The sequence below is a fragment of the Amblyomma americanum genome, chromosome 1 (assembly GCF_052857255.1).
Source record: "Amblyomma americanum isolate KBUSLIRL-KWMA chromosome 1, ASM5285725v1, whole genome shotgun sequence".
Taxonomy (NCBI): Eukaryota; Metazoa; Arthropoda; class Arachnida; order Ixodida; family Ixodidae; genus Amblyomma; species Amblyomma americanum.
This window is the reverse complement of record NC_135497.1, coordinates 217355774-217371971: the sequence shown is the minus strand read 5'-3', so window position 1 is coordinate 217371971 and position 16198 is coordinate 217355774. Positions and strand designations below refer to the sequence as shown.

General features: G+C 46.8%; 1 protein-coding gene across 1 annotated transcript in view; it reads left to right on the top strand.

Annotated features, from left to right (window-relative positions):
- LOC144114622 (tachykinin-like peptides receptor 99D) overlaps nt 1-13313 on the top strand; it is a 39406-nt gene extending 26093 nt beyond the window's left edge. The window contains exons 3-4 of the mRNA XM_077648482.1: nt 9256-9346; nt 13154-13313. Coding sequence (XP_077504608.1) covers nt 9256-9346; nt 13154-13273 — 211 coding nt within the window. The 3' untranslated portion in view covers nt 13274-13313. The remainder of the gene's footprint in view (nt 1-9255; nt 9347-13153) is intronic.
- Nucleotides 13314-16198: the final 2885 nt, after the last annotated feature.

The window sequence follows — 16198 nt, the reverse complement described above, 5'->3', positions numbered from 1 at the left end:
TCGCTTTTGAAGAGCATGTAGGGAGAGACAGAGGGGGCAGCGGAAGAGAGGCCTCCTTGTATTTGTAATGGGCTTGGTACGACGTGCACAATATGCCGCATGGTTTATTCTGTCCTCTTATTTAGCCCGCGTTGTTTCCTGCGGTTCATAAATAAATGTGTGGACGTACGCGACACCGAAATATTTTCGAAATAGTAAGCAAGGCTTGCAGCCTATTTTTGCCGATTTCACACTCATAAAATTAATGGCAAAACAAAAGAAAATCTTCTACAAAGCGCTTCTCATAATATTTGTCCACATTTTTTGTAGCAGAGTTAGAACATGTCTCGTTTGTGGAATTAATAATTTGAAAAGTTTTGCAGGAACTGACCCGCTACCGCGAATCCAGTAGCAAGCACTGCATTGTATCTTAGCAACACGCTAATTAATAAATGGGTGAACATATGTAAAGAATGCCGAAGTAAAGGGAGACCACTATGCCAAATTAATAGACAAAATTTAGTGTGAATCGCAGAACTTGCCCGAAAGCAGTATTCTTCAATATATCTGTAACAGTCACCGTGAACGTCCGTTTTCTTTCGAGGTCTACCTGCGCACTTTTGTAGTTAGGCCATATTTGAAAATTTAGAACGGCTTAATTTCTAAGGCAGCCAGTGTCGATTAGGGCTGTTTAAAAAAGAAGGACAGTTGCAGCCATAATTAGAATAACGTCGCGACAGCCCCCCTAGGCGAAGAGAAAATGGGAGTGAGCAGCAACGGTAGGACACACACATAATCAAATGAGGGGGAGGGGGGGCGCATATAGAAGGCTCAACCGAAAAATCAGCATTTTTTTTGTGTTAAAGGTATGAATTGCAAATAAATAATACTATTCTTTGTAATTTTGACAAGAGTACGGCACTAATTTCTGCGAAAACAAAGGGCATTAGAAACAGGTCTGCCTACAGTAGCGGTCTACATGTTCATGTTACACAAAAGACGCTGGCAGCAGTCGGATACAGCTCTCTCTTTCAGTGCCATTCTGTTCTTTTACCGCCTTCTACCGGACTATAGCACAAAGGACTCGGAACAAGCCCCACACGAGCTGTAACTTTCAATTAACCATTTTTTGGGTGGTTCACAGGCTTTCTATATGTACATTTGCACGAGCAGGGCCCCTCCCAAAGGGTATGCCTGTTGTTCATTGCAATCAAGAACACGATTCCTCCTCTACACCGACGGCTGATGGTGTGCTCACCGAAACATTACTATGTTTCATTCTCTTTCTACACGCGTGTGACAAGTGCGCGTGCCGCAGTTATATAAGATTAACCCTTGTGTGAAAGTTGCCTTAATGCTTACTTTGGTGCATATTTTTCGAAAACGACAGCTCTGTATTACCATATACACTCGACCAACGGGCTGGATTTTAGTTTACGCGCAGACGACTCGCATTTCTACCTTTCCCGTTCATTATGCAGGCTAAAAAGTTTAAGAAGGAATTACCTAGTCCACGGCATTCTTTACGATTCTTCGCATCCCAAATGATATTCTTCGCGTAGTGATCACTGTGATTGGTGCACTCGCTACGGAAAGCCCCCTTTTGGCCATCATCTCCACTCCGTTTCTACGGTTCAAACGCGCGTGCGCTTACACACACACACACACACACACACACACACACACACACACACACACACACACACACACACACACACACACACACACACACACACACACACACACACACACACACACACACACACACACACACACACACACACACACACACACACACACACACACACACACACACACACGCACGCACACGCACACGCACACGCACACGCACACGCACGCACACACACACACACACACACACACACACACACACACACACACACACACACACACACACACACACACACACACACACACACACACACACACACACACACACACACACACACAAATTAACTCTCCCAACCCCCACAGAACGTAAATGATGGTGCTAGTTCCCTTATTCTGCGATGTAGCTAACGTGTCCCGAAAAAAGTAAAAATACGCAAAACGCATACATGCACCGCTCTGGCATACAAAATCGGAGGTATGTTCGGGGGAATAAGAAAAGGAAGTATGGAAGAACAGCATTCGAGACGGAAATGCCTCGCTCTATTTGGTGTGGTACCTTTCGGCCATGCACTGTTTCCTCGTAAGTTGGAATCCAAAGATAGCACCAAAAAGAATCAGGCAGCAGCGTGGGTTGTGCACGCACGAATCTTCACAGCCGCAAATAACATTAAGTCTCGAGCTGGAAGATGCCTGACAGCTTCCTGGCTTTTCGCTTAATCTTTCTTTTTGTTTTTTCGGTGAGAACTCGCTGTACAGAGACACGAGCAGGGTAAGCAACGTTAGTGCCGCTCGAACCTCACTCCAGCATTGCATATTAACTTTGTTATGCACACGAGAGACGCTTATGATGCCTCTTCTACACCACGGCGTCACGAGGATTTGGCGACTCTGACGTCAACGCGGACAGCCTTAGCGAAGGCAAATAATTGGGGACATCTTGGCTCTTAACACAAGTGTGGCGTCTTCTCATGTCTAGTATGCGTGCCGGCGAACTGCCTCACATTGTAGTGTTCATCATATTCCCCCTCCCTGTATACAACTGGCAATGGGTACTAACATTTACTGATAACGCAATAGTGGTTCATTTCTTTTACTTATTTAGCCTGATTCGAACATTTCAGTTACTGTGCATGGAAACTTAAGGTAGTAGTTCGTCAATGGTTAGCAGTTATAGTTTTCCTAGCATTGCTTACCTCGCATTCCTTATGTTGCTTATGTCGGGCAGGGAGGGAGGTTTTGCTGTGGTGCCTAATGACCTCTGCAAGGCTAAAGCGTTGGACACCATCAGTTCCGTTTTTAACAGGCGTCGAATGTCGGTTTTAAGGAAAGCAAAGTCAGCTGCTAAGAAGCTATGCAGTAGCCTCAAGCTCGAGCGCCTGGTGCACAGCATCGAAACTAGCAAAAGGTCATCCCTTGTCATGTTTTTCACTGTGAAAACGCGCAAACCTGACTGGCCCCTACGGGTTATGATTTCTGAGAATGGAACCTGGCAGAAGACGAATGCCCTGCTCTTGCAAGGAAAACTAAAACTGCTAACCAATGACGACCCTTTCCAGGTGAAGTCCTCTGACGATGTTTGAGTTTCAGCTTATTCAGTTTCAGTTTCAGTTCAGTTTCAGTATTCAGTTTCAGTTTATTTCCACAAACAAGGATACACAATGGTTGTGGCGGATACAAGGAAAAAAAGTTTCTCAGGGGCAGCTTTTTGTGGATAGGTTTCTACGTGACAATGTACTTAGGTTTTTACGTGGCAATTCGAGCACTGACTTTGCAGCATATTCGGTAGATGTTAAAGATTTGTATAATTCCATTCCCCAAGACAAGATACTGGATTGTGTCGAAAAAGTTGTAGATACACAACGGTGCTGTCGCATTTCAAAATGCCTGCGGGGTGTCGACTGGTGGGGTATTGGAAATCCTTTCTCTCTGTTTGAAGTCCACCCATGTGCTCTGGGAGGGAAATGTGTGCTTGCAGAAACGCGGCGTGTGCATCGGGTCGTGTATTGCACCAGTACTTAGTGATTTGTACCTCGCTCGGAAAGACAGATTCCTAAAAAGCACCCTTAGCGGGACTAGCGTTCGAAGAGTGTTTAGGTATGTTGATGATTATTTAGTACTTTGTGATGGCCATGGCACGAGTTCCCTTGAAGTTGCTTTGTAGGCATTAGCCTGCTTTAGCCATGCTCTTCAGCCGCTTGTTATCACGCACGAGGTTCCCACACAGAGGTCCTTGAGATTCCTAGATGTCAGGCTCGAGGTCGAAAGGGGGAAAGTCTGCTGGGCATATGAACACTGAGTTGACAAGGCGCCACGCCCTTTCCAGTCGGCGCATTCAACACTGGTTAAAAGAGCCAGTGCAAATCTTTGTTTGTCTTATGCGCTTAAGAAGTCGTGCATTCACGCAATGGAGTCCAGTTCTGATCGCCAGGTTGACCGCCTTACTAAAGCTGGTCACACCTCGCACCTGCTTGCTTCTGTGGCGGAACGGTTGAAAAAGAACCTCAAACTCGAGCGTCTCGGTGCTGAACAAGGTGGCGAAAGCAGGGAAGCGAAATAAAAACGAAGGATTTTGGCCCTGCCACATGTACACAAGGTATTCCTTCGCCTGAAAAGATTCGTGGCAAAGCAGAAGTTAATGTCGATCTAAAAGCCCCGAGGAAACTGAAAAGCCTCTGTCAGCGTGTGAATGCATATCAGCCAAAAAAAGCAGCAAAAGTGCACAATAAATCACCATAATCGCTTCGTGGAATGCGCGGAAGCCATTGTGTATTCTATACCCTTAAAATGTGGGAAAGAGTGTGTTGGGCAGACGGGCAGGTGCATCACCGATAGACTGAAAGAGCAAAAAATTAACGTTGATCAAGCCTGCAGGCATTTAGGTATTCATGTAACCGATTGCCCTTCCAAAACATGTGCCTCGGAATTCAAACCATGTATAGTGTTGAAAAACGTTTGAGGTCACTGCAGTAACCCGCATTGGAGGAATGCAAAAACATTCTCTTTGCCCCTCTTTGCCCCTCTTTGCCTCTCTTTGCTTCACTTGTCCCTTCTCCTCGCAATTACTTGATTGAACACTGATTTAAATTAATCCAACTACCCAATTACCACAATTAATTGTCTTACTTAATCAAGTTCTATTAATTGCTCATTTTGAGTTTTCAAACTTGAGGCCATGGTTCGTTTTCAAATTTGGCGCCACGCGATGGCTTCGCCCACACTTCCGGTTTTTCAAATTTGGCGCCACACGTTGCCTTGGCTCCGCCCAGTTTTTGGACATTTTTGGCTCTAATTAGTTACCTAATCAACTTATGGACATAATTCTTTTTTCGACATCAAGCTCACATCAGCCACTTTCGATTAAAACCATTCGTTTGGCGCTACCTCTTCTAAGTTCCTCACAACTGGGACGGACACGTGTGGCGGACACGACCCTGTCGACATAGCCTAGCAATGCTTTCGCATTAATAAACACAGTGGACAGTTGGTCCGCCGGATTATTGAGGCCGCCGAGATATCCAGACGAAGGGACCAATGTGTAAGCAAGCCGTCCATATTGTTAACAGAAAAGGAACTTAAGCTGTTGTTGGGCGTGCAGTAATTTTGCACTGAGTGTGCAGGACGACGTGCGTATCATGGTGTAAAATGACGTGTGTATGACACACGTGCTGTCCGTGTAAATATTAGAATATGTGTCCTTTCCAACTAAACGTTGTTGAAAGTCCACCTCGTTGTCTGTGCTTCTCTTCTTTAGTGTCGTCTACGTTCTGCGCTGTTAACTTGAGGACACTACTTTATGAAGCAAAAGGTGACACCGGCGTCGAGGGGCGGCCATTGCCATGTAGGACACAGAATGGAAGCCCTCTTTATTGTGAGGCCAGCAGCTTAATGGAACAGTATCAGCTCGGCATTTCTTCGTCAGCATCATGGGCGCACTTGTGCATGAATCGCAATTTGATTGAAATGTGCTGCTTTCCGTTCGCCATACGGCGTGGGAAGTGCTGAGATGTACACGTTCAAGCAACGTTGAACGCTGTCACAGTTGCGGCCGCCTTTACGGCTGGGAAACGGAAATGCGAACGAGTAACACTAGCCTAACTGGACCTGTTCGTTCAGCAGCTGCCTCTTGGCTTGGAGAAGCGGGGCCTTGTTTTCGTTCTTCGAGTGCGTAAAGAATCTTCTTCGATGACGGCATTTTCCCGATGAATAATACACATGAGAAACGACAAAGCTGTCGGTGGACATATCCAATGACCCTGGAGAGCAAACGGGGTTGCGGGAAGAAATATTTGATTTGTCACGTGCAGGCGTTGGCACCAACCATACATCGAGTTCCTTTGTTCAACACAATGAAACCTCGCTACCTGAAAATATCAAGTCTGCCTTTTCTTGTCCTTGTACATGTCTAGCCAGTCTCTTGACAAAATGGATCATGCGCATTAGAAAGAGAGAAAAATGACGTTTCCAACGTGGTCTCGCACGCCACGCTGTCTCTGTTCTGCGCCCCGCGCGCGCGCTTTGAAAAGCAGAGCGCACCCGGCATTGATTTTAGATTAATCGCGACTTTCTTGCACAGATTAACTCAAAAGTTTCCATCTAGATTTTTTATAAGGCCAGCAATTAAACATACAAAAATGAGAAAGCACACTTTTTGGCGGTAATCGCCGCTTTTGCCTCGTGCCTCCTTCGCCGCGCGCATGCGCTCCGCGGGCTCCACTGGCAGCCGACGCGCTCGTATAGGGCCGCGCATCTCCGCCATGGGAACAACCAGGACTGTCGCCGCAGAGGAAAACACCAGCATGGGTCCCCTCTAGGCGTGTAAATGATTAAACCGTTTCAAGTATCTTTTTTTTTTCACCCTTTCTCCTACCGTTACTCTTGCCTTTGCTGAAATGACCACTTACCAACTTACGAGCATTGGTACGTCCCACCAAGATTTCTTTTTGGTACTTTTCACCCTTACCTTCATTTGAAAGAAGCCTGAATATGCAGAATATACGGAGCAAGAGTACCAGCGTATTAACAGGCATATCACAAGCTGTCAAGAGCTACGGAATGTCAAAGAATGCTTTTAAAGGCACCGGGCACTCGAGGTTTGCGCAGCACCCGGCGGTTTTTACGAAAAGAAGTACCCGACAAAGCAGTGTAACGGACGAGACACACCTAAAAAAAACACTGTCGGCAAACAGGCTCTCTCAGCCACTGTGTTTGTCTTCAGTGTTCTATCATGTTTATCGATGCCTAGCGATGCTTTTCCGAGTATTGGCAATTTGCGTACCATCAACTAGTCCAAACCACAATTTTGTCTCAGGCTTTTGCAGAGCAACAAAGCGAACTACCGCGCATGTTTTGCAGATGCTGTTAGGTGATCTAGTTGTCTCGGTCTAAATTTCACCAACGAGAAACTTAAAACCTTGGCAGAAGCATGGTCAAAGAAAGAAATGAAGAAAGGAAGAAAGAAAGAAATGAAGAAAGAAAGAAGGAAGGAAAGAGAAAGAAGGAAGGAAAGAGGGAGAAAGAAAGAAAGAAAGAAAGGAAGGAAGGAAGGAAGGAAGGAAGGAAGGAAGGAAGGAAGGAAGGAAGGAAGGAAGGAAGGAAGGAAGGAAGGAAGGAAGGAAGGAAGGAAGGAAGGAGGAGAACGAAAGAAAGAAAGAAAGAAGGAAGGAACGAAGGAAGGAAGGAAAGAAAGAAAGAAATAAATAAAGGAAGGAAGAAAGAAAGAAAGAAAGAAAGGAAGGAAGAAAGGAAGGAAGGAAAGAGAAAGAAGGAAGGAAAGAGGGAGAAAGAAAGAAAGAAGGAAAGGAAGGAAGGAAGGAAGGAAGGAAAGAAAGAAAGAAAGAAAGGAAGGAAGGAAAGAAAGAGAAAGAAGGAAGGAAAGAGGGAGAAAGAAAGAAAGAAAGAAAGAAAGAAAGAAAGAAAGGAAGGAAGGAAGGAAGGAAGGAAGGAAGAAAGAAAGAAAGAAAGAAAGAAAGAAAGGAAGAAAGAAAGAAAGAAAGAAAGAAAGAAAGAAAGAAAGAAAGAAAGAAAGAAAGAAAGAAAGAAAGAAAGAAAGAAAGATGCAGTGCCCATACATGCGCAGAGCTCGAGTAACTGTGCAGCTTAATGAATGGATGGTACAGTGCACAAAGAGTAGAAAGTTTCAAGGGCAGGGAGACGCAGGGATCGGCACAAACGTGTTTTAGCCAGCATCTTCGACTCGCGTCGTTAAAGGCGTACATTACGAAATAAAGTAAACTAACCGTTTTCTTAGCAAGAAAATGACTAAATGCACCAATAAATCAACATAACAACCATTTTGCCACCTAGAACAGTTATGCAGGAGTCACGTAAGCGTTCGCGTTCTCGGGGCTTGAATGGGTGCACAAAGCGATCTGAACTGCTCACAGAGCACGGCAGGTGATGACCTTGCAGGACACTGAGAAGGTTTAGGCAAGCTGAACTTGATACTAGCGCCTCGTGGACGCGCAATTCAAGTTATTGCTGCCGCGTTCTCCCAATACTAAATTACTGCATTGTGCATACCAAAGTTGTTATAAATAATTCTTAGGTCTGAGTAGCGTTTCTTTTTTAATGATCGCAACGAAGGTTAGAGCGACGAGCAATCGCCACCGACAGTATTTCTATAATACAGAAAGACCTTTTTTCCGCAGAGTGGTCGTGCAAGCGGATAAACCATGCATTCATGAATTTGTTTAGTTATTTATTTATACGTATTAATTAATTTATTATATAGTTAATTAATTAATTAATTAATAATTAATTTCAGAATACTGCGGGTCACTGCTTGGCCCAAGCAGGACACAACCGCTGTGAAGAAAGCGGTCTTCACATTTTCGTGGAACTTTTTCTGTGCATTTACTTAGAAAGCATGTGATTGCGAAGAGGCAGTATTAGTGTAAAAAAAGAAATGAGATTTTTGCTCGTCACGCCCGCACTTATCAAAACGGACTTCTCAATACGCAAGTCGGTGGATAAGGCTCTCTGGAGTGTTGCTCGTAACTGCAAAAGTTGACGAAAGGTCCCGATTTTCCCTGTTTTCAGATTGGGTCCCAGTTTCTGCCCTGGTTAGGCTGCCTGAAACAACGAATTGCTAGAGGCAATTACTATATTAATTCAAAAGTCTTTCATGTAGCTGTGTTTCCTTCACTACAGCTATGTTTCCCCAACTATAGCAACAACAGACTTGGAGAGTATGAATAAATGCTCACGCCTGGAAGGCCACTGCGTGCTTAAAGTCTTATATCTGATAACATGACAGGCTGTTTCGTTATTTCTGCAAATGCGAAAGGTAGGTGCGCTGGGCTACACTATCCGTCTTTCTTCGGAGCCACCGAAAACTCGCGTGGCGTGGTGCGACTGGTAGTGCAACGAGTCATTACACAGTGTGACTGAAGCAGCTGCTGAAAACAATGGTCGGTTCACCTGAGCAGTTTGGGCCTTTTGCTTTTATTTTTCTGCAAAGTTACTCAGAGCTGTGAGTACACATCCGCGGTTTTGTACACTACGCTGTATTCGCACGCACAAAGAACTGAAAAGAACTCAAAATGGGAAATATCCACCTGACCTGACTGTTTTTTTTTGTTCATTTGCTGAGTATTGTGTACATATGCGTCGTCACTGAGGCAATGCTTGTAAAATATTTTGCAGGTATCGCTACATCAACGTCATCTGGTTCTGCATGCACTGGCTGGCCATGAGCAACTCCTGTTACAATCCCTTCATCTACGCCATTTACAGCGTAAGTGCATCCCGGAAGAGACATTCCTCTCAGCGCCAACTGGGAACAAATAAGACCATTTGTTTGTTGACCCCCTTGCCTAGAGTTAGCCGTGCTGGAATGAAAAATAGGTGGCACGAACTTTCTGGGTGGCAGCACTCAGTGCTATTAAGGAGGCGATTTATTTTTCTTCCTACAGAAATGCTTTTCTTCTTTTCTGGTTCCTGTTAATTATATCCTAGGTTTTATTCAATATTTGCCGCGAGATCTGGCGTCCCGTACGTCAAATTTCTAGTGCAGGGAGAAGATATTTATCATGTGAGCGCTCTGCGAACAGTTAAAGCCGAGGCATACAAGCTTCCTTATCTCCTCCGTAGCGCGCATCTATTCTGTCATGCTGCTTCTAGCCGTTCTGTTGCCACGGTTCCGCTATGCCAGACTTTCAGACCGGCCCGCAGCGCACAAAGTGTATTTAGAATAAAAGCCGTACGCCAATCTATGTCAATAATGACGAAGAATACGTTGTTCTTACCGGTCGACGAGCATGGACTCGTCACGCAGTAATTTAGTTTTCTGGGCGAGCATATCTGCAACATGTGGCTCTATGGATTTTGAGCAGCTGCTGAGATGTTAACGGATTGCACTTTCCGCACTCGCTTCTGCCACTGCGTTATAACGCAGCAGAATGTAGAAACGCACAGCATTAACCTGCACCGACGATCTCAAACATTATGCTAAGTCTAATCTCCAGCAAACATACTCCGCCTCCCTGAAACCGGGCAGCATTGTGCACGATTATAGCTGGCGCAGACCCCATTTGTGCCCGTAGCTCAATAATGCGATTTTATCTCCACCACCCCCAACTCCCCCTCCCCCCAACTCTATCCCACCCCAAATAAAAACACTCATACCTCGCAAGCGCTCCCTTTCTGAAAGACTGGCATTCGCTATCCGAAATGACAGACGAGAGCAGAACAACAGCCAACAAAAGAAAAGAAAATGTGTCGAGCATATTACTACTGCGCGGCTACAGCGCTTATTCAAGGCGGCCGCTTCCAAATTTAACAGCCGCGCAGCAGGCGTAACGTCGTCCCGACGCTGCCGCATTCGCGAGCTCCTGTCAATAAATAACGGAATTGGCGTCAGGCGCCGCTCGCGCGCAGAGTGAATTGTCGTCGCGTTTACGACGAAAAATATACACCGAGTAGTCCGGCGCGGCTGTGCGTTGCTCGCCGGTGCGGAAAGCCCGGGCGCACGCGCGCCCTCCAATAGAAATGCAAAGCGCGCCGAGTAGGGCATAAACGCCGCATCGGGCGCTCTCCATCACTCAGAGCAGCCCAGGCTCGCGGCGTTCCCACAACGGTGCCCTTCGCACTGAAAGTGCGCGTTTCCGAGCGGGCAGAAAAAAGGGCCATGAAAACAAACACGCCGCATACGCGAAAGAATAGGAGCCGGCGAGCCTCGCGGACCTACTGGAAATGTTCGAACCTTCTTTCCCGTCCACTTCTTCTCCCCAGACCTCATGCATTGCGTGGCGAGGAAAGAACAAAGGAAAATCTACCTCGTGCGAGATGAAAAGACACGCTGACCCAAATCCGCGCAATAGCCTTACGTCTGAAGAAAGACCCGCCGCAGTTCGGTCCGCACGCGGCTCTAGGCGTGGAGGCCCAAGCGGAGCAGCACGCAACGCCCACCGCCCAGCCTGGCTGCCCACATGGCGGTTTTCGGGAGAGGGAAAAAGGGGGAGGGAGTGCAGCACTGACTGCGTTTGCCGCCTATCGTGCATAACGCGATTGTTCTTCAAGAACTGCGGCGTAGGAGAAGAGAAAAAAGAAGAGCGGAAGTGGCCTGCGCACGAGGCGCGAGAAGAGAAACAGAAATGAAACGTAGGGGGGAGACTTTTCACTGCTCGCCTCGAGTCGAGAAGAATAACAAATGCTCGGTGCGAACTGCGGGACCGCCGTTGAGGCCGTGAGTGCAGACTGTGCCGCACCGGGCCAACCTTGCTTACGGGTCTCTGTCCGGCCCAGGGAGCCTGCAGTGTGTACAGAACCTGCTCTCATTTTTTCCCTGCCACTTTGCTTACCTGAGTGTCCTTTCGCGTCCCGTGTAACGCCCTCCTCGTCCGAAAGAAAAAATGGGGAAGATACCCAGAAAATGATTTCGATGAATGCAGAAATATGTTAGGCCGTTGATGCAACTGCCTCCGAAATATTTTGCGAATATAATTTATCAACGTGTTCCATCTCAGTGTTCAAAAACTGAAATAAAAACATCAGTCATCGCCGGAACGTGGTGCTGTCCTTGTCGCAAAAGCAGGTCTAGCTCCCTCCGAACTTCTGGGCCGTTTGCCAAGAATAGACGATATTTTTGAACGCGCGCCACTGTACCGTACCTGTAAGAAGAGTGTACTTGAGTGCAACGGTAGTCTACATAAAACCACGCCAGTCTCTCGCCGAAACTTGGCAGCCGTAGATAGTGACCAGAATGACTAAACATCGTGTTAGACTAATAAGGCATGCGTGAAAGCCTTAACAATATGCTGGACGAGTATAAGAAATTTATGGCCTGGTGCGTCGCTGGCAGGGAGCTCAGGAGCTCCATTAATGCAGACCTCGTTCGCGAGAAACTACTTGTATACAAGAGGCGTCGCACTCACAATTGTGCTCATTAATATCAAGGCTTGTTTTGAAGGACGCATGCCTTTGAATACATGCGTGGGAACAAACAACAGTCGTTAAGGTAGAGACCACCTGACCAATGCGAGGCGCGCACGAGTGGCTCTGGCGCACTTTTTGCTCCATTCCGGAACGTGTGCAAAGCGTGAGCAGAGTTGCATTTAGCGGAGTCGGCTATGTGATAAGCTCGAGGCACGGAATTTGTTTGAATTGAATTAGCCGCCGTGATCCCACCGTTCTTCGGGACCCGAATAAAGAGAGGCGAGATGGCAGTTGTCCGTTTCCAGGGCACAGTGAACGACGTGGAAAAAAAAAACAGTATAAAAGGAGACCAAGAAAAAGAGGCAAACAGGCGAGAGGAGTGTAACGAACCCCCGAAAGGTCGGCTTAACGTCCGTGTGTACACTGCCCGGTTTCGCAAAGTGAAGTAAAACGTGACTCACGCGCGCTTCCGAATGTTGGCCGCGTCTAGCGACCGGCTCACGATTGCGCGCTACAGGTATACGACGCGGGAACCCTAAGGAAGCCGGAGCTCGGCGCGCCGCCGAGGGGCGTCGTTCAGGCCGGCGCGGTGGGCCTTATGGTCCCCAGCCAGCCGTGTATGCAGGGGGCAAGTTCTCGCGCCGCCCCGGCGACCCCGCGACGCGACGATTGCGGCGTGGCGTGGGCAACGACATGTGCGTGCGTGCGCGCGCGCTGCCCATGAGGAGGGCACGAACGCGACACTTAACGGAGCATGTCATCAGCACCGGCGACGAGATGAGGCGTGCTGTCGGGCGGGCGCACGCGCGGCCCCGATTGCGGAAGCTGAGAAAGTGATCTACTTCCGCTCTCTCGAGCGCGATGCTCGCGCGTTGGAGAGGTTTGAATTGGGACCATGTCCCGACGTTGTGAACGACCGTTGTTGGCCTGCGCTCCGAATGCCCTCACACGGCCCGGGCGCAACGGTGGTGTGATGGCGCGCGCGGGTGGACACGCGTGCAGGGACTCGAAAGATGCACTATTAGGTCGGAAAAGATAGCAAGACTCGGAAGCCTTTCGCTTTCTTCTTTTTTGCTCGCTCAGGTACTGCGAGGCCACTTCCTGGCAGTCGTTGCTGTCTCCATGTGCATCATGCTCCAGTTTGGCTACTTCTTTTATTCCCTCGCAGGAGAAATTCAGCGCGGAGTTCAAGGCGAGAATGTCATGCTGCCTCAAGAGGAAGTTTGAAGACAGCGCGTACATGGCCTCGTCGATCATCAGCCAGGTGTCCTTCCGAATAAAGTATTAGACGCGCTGCGCGTGTCGCCGTCCCACCACGTGTCCGCAGCCTCCTGCATGGACAAAAATAAACGAATGTGTCAACTTCAGTGTGTCTTACTGGATGACCCGTCACACACACACACACACATACACACCAAAGAAACAACAATAACGAGAAGGCCCACAATACAGTGCGCACGTTGTTTCATGCTCACTTTAACGTGCCTGATTTGTGATGTTTGTCGTCAGCAACGATACGGTACGCTGCGTTTGCTCCTAGTGTATATACCGGGAATCACAGCAGCTACAATTCTTAATTGCACATAATGAAAGCAATGTGGAAAAAAGACTAAAATAGGTGGGGTACTCAAGGCGCTACGTATCAGTAGAACCAAGCAATCAAAAGTTTAACGCGGATTCTTCTTGTACGTGCTCCAAGTGGGGTGTGATAACTGCTAACCCTGTGTCTGGTATCGAATTCAAAGCTTGACCCTCTCTTTCGCTCTTTGCTAGCTACGTACTTTATAAAGGATGGTGAGACAAATGGTATTAATTCTTTTCTACTCTATGTGCCGTACTTACGACTTTACTCTTCAGCGTATACACTGTGACACAAAACCGCACAAAGGCTGTTCGTGCGTAAGCAGATGCTGCGTTCTTTTTATCGTTGAAATCCTCGGTAAAATTCAAATTTAAGTAGTCCTCTACATTTTGCTCTGGAGCAGGCGAAGAACAATATCTGCAGCACGTAGATTTCTGAACTCGAATAGCGTAAACGTTGGGAGAGCTTTACAGGAAAACTGAATCTATTTTATATATTAGAAAACATATGAAAGTGATCGCGTGCCAGGAGAAAGAAAAAAATATCAATTCGCCACTTGTTTTCAGGAAACCGTTGTTTAAAGAAATTCGGTGTCTTGAAATTTTCGTAGTAGGAATTCCAAGAAGCGAAGAAGCCCAAGATATATTTTGCTGCAAAGGTTAGAAGCAAAAAAGGAAAACCTGTGCATACTGACAGAAACCCTAAGATAAGCTTTCAATACATCGTACTGTAAACAGCGAAGCCTCATTAGCAACCTGCCTACCGAATAACCTACAAAACAACCGATGGTTTACACTTGGACAAAGCCACATGCACTAGGGCTATTGACAGAGTACATGCGGCAGTCGAAGCGATTGCCTAAAACACGAACAAATGTTTAAGAAGCAACATTGGAACCGTCGTTTTAAAGGTTTGCAAAGGAGCCGGCGCTGCGCTTGTCGCTCGCTTAATTTCTACAACGGCTCGCTCTGACCCTTAAAGTGGAAAGCTTGTCGCATGCTTTATTTTACCTGCGGAGAAAAGGAAATTGATATAGCAGGTATCAACAGTCAGAAAGTGAGCGACGTAGATTGTATAGTACGAAGTCACGTTAATGATACCTTTGAAGAGATAATGAGGAGGAAATGGACATGGATGGGTCACATATCCGCAAAGCACTCTGGCCATTCCCCCGCTGTGAGTATGTGTCATTAAGCCTGAGGACGTAATCATCATCATCATCATCATCTAATGCGAGGAGCAAACAACCGATGGTCTTCTTGGGTAGCAGAGTGGATTCCAAGAGAAGGAAAACGTAGCTGGAGACGACAGCAAGTTAGGTCAGCCGAGAATTAAGGTAGGGAAAGTTGTTTGGATAGCGCGGCCACGGCTGACGCAGCATATAACGAATTGGAGATGAACGAGCGAGGTCTTCGTCTTGCACTGAAAGTAATCAGGGCTGGTGGTGATGATAATGATTATTATTATCAAAGCTGCGCTTATTATGAACTTTGCAGGGCACCTAAATGACTCCATAACTGCTATACAGAGAATAATTCCTACAAGTGCTCCCAGGTCAAATCGGAGATCGGCCATACGAGCATAGCCTTTCCATACAAATGTAATCGGGGGCCGCTCTGTTACAGGCTCTGCGCAGCCTTCATCGTGGCTAAATACGTTCTGTAGAAATACTCCGAGCATTCGGAGTTCCACCATGGAACGAAAATGCCAAAAACCAAGGCAAAATACGCAACTGAGATAGTAGCATTACGACACCAATTCCTTGCCTCTTGTACCAAGGGAACAGCGAAATACGGTGTTGAATGTGAATTTCCTCCCACAGGCCTCAATTCTGAGGCACATCGCTGTGCCGCCGTTACTGTGCCAGACAGTGCTGCCCTACGTCTATCTTTCTTTATATTACTCGGTAACATAGGGCAATAAATAACCTGTTGCTCTGACAAGGATACGTGTCTCTTCAATGCGAGAAACAGAAGTAAGGAAAGCAATGAGGTGGTTATGATGCTTGCGATGCATGATACGCTTAGCAGGAAGGAAACAGCTATCAGTATGTCGCATTCCGCAGAGGCACAAATAAAACGCTTGTAAAATGAGGCTTACAGAATGAAGGTAGCATTCAAAGAACTTGTACTTTCATTGCCTTGCAAGTGTCGTCTGCCGCCATACGTCAACGTATATGGCTAGAGACATCTACGGCAGTGTAATAGTAAGGGCGCTGTATACGACCAATGGAAGCACGGGAACACAAAAGTCGAAGGCCAGGCATACGCTGATGACGGGAAATGAGTTAGTGGGCCGGCTCATTCTAGCATTGCAGTCTACCAAAGCAATCGAATATAAAAATATCCCTTTAGCTGTAATTTTCCGGTTCAGGTTTTGTACAAGATCTCGAAGAGCTTCAACAATTATTAGTTGCACGAAATGTTTAAAACGTCATCCTGACAATGAATAAACAGACAACAAATGTCTCGTTTTCGCATCACCGGATCACTTTTTCTAACCCTGAAGTTTAAGCTGACATTGTTCAAGTTTTGGTCAAGTTATTCCCTCATTATGCGTTGATGACAAACAGGCAGGAATTAAGTGGAAGGATTCTGGCACTAACTATTGATAGGGCGAGTATGTGCCCAC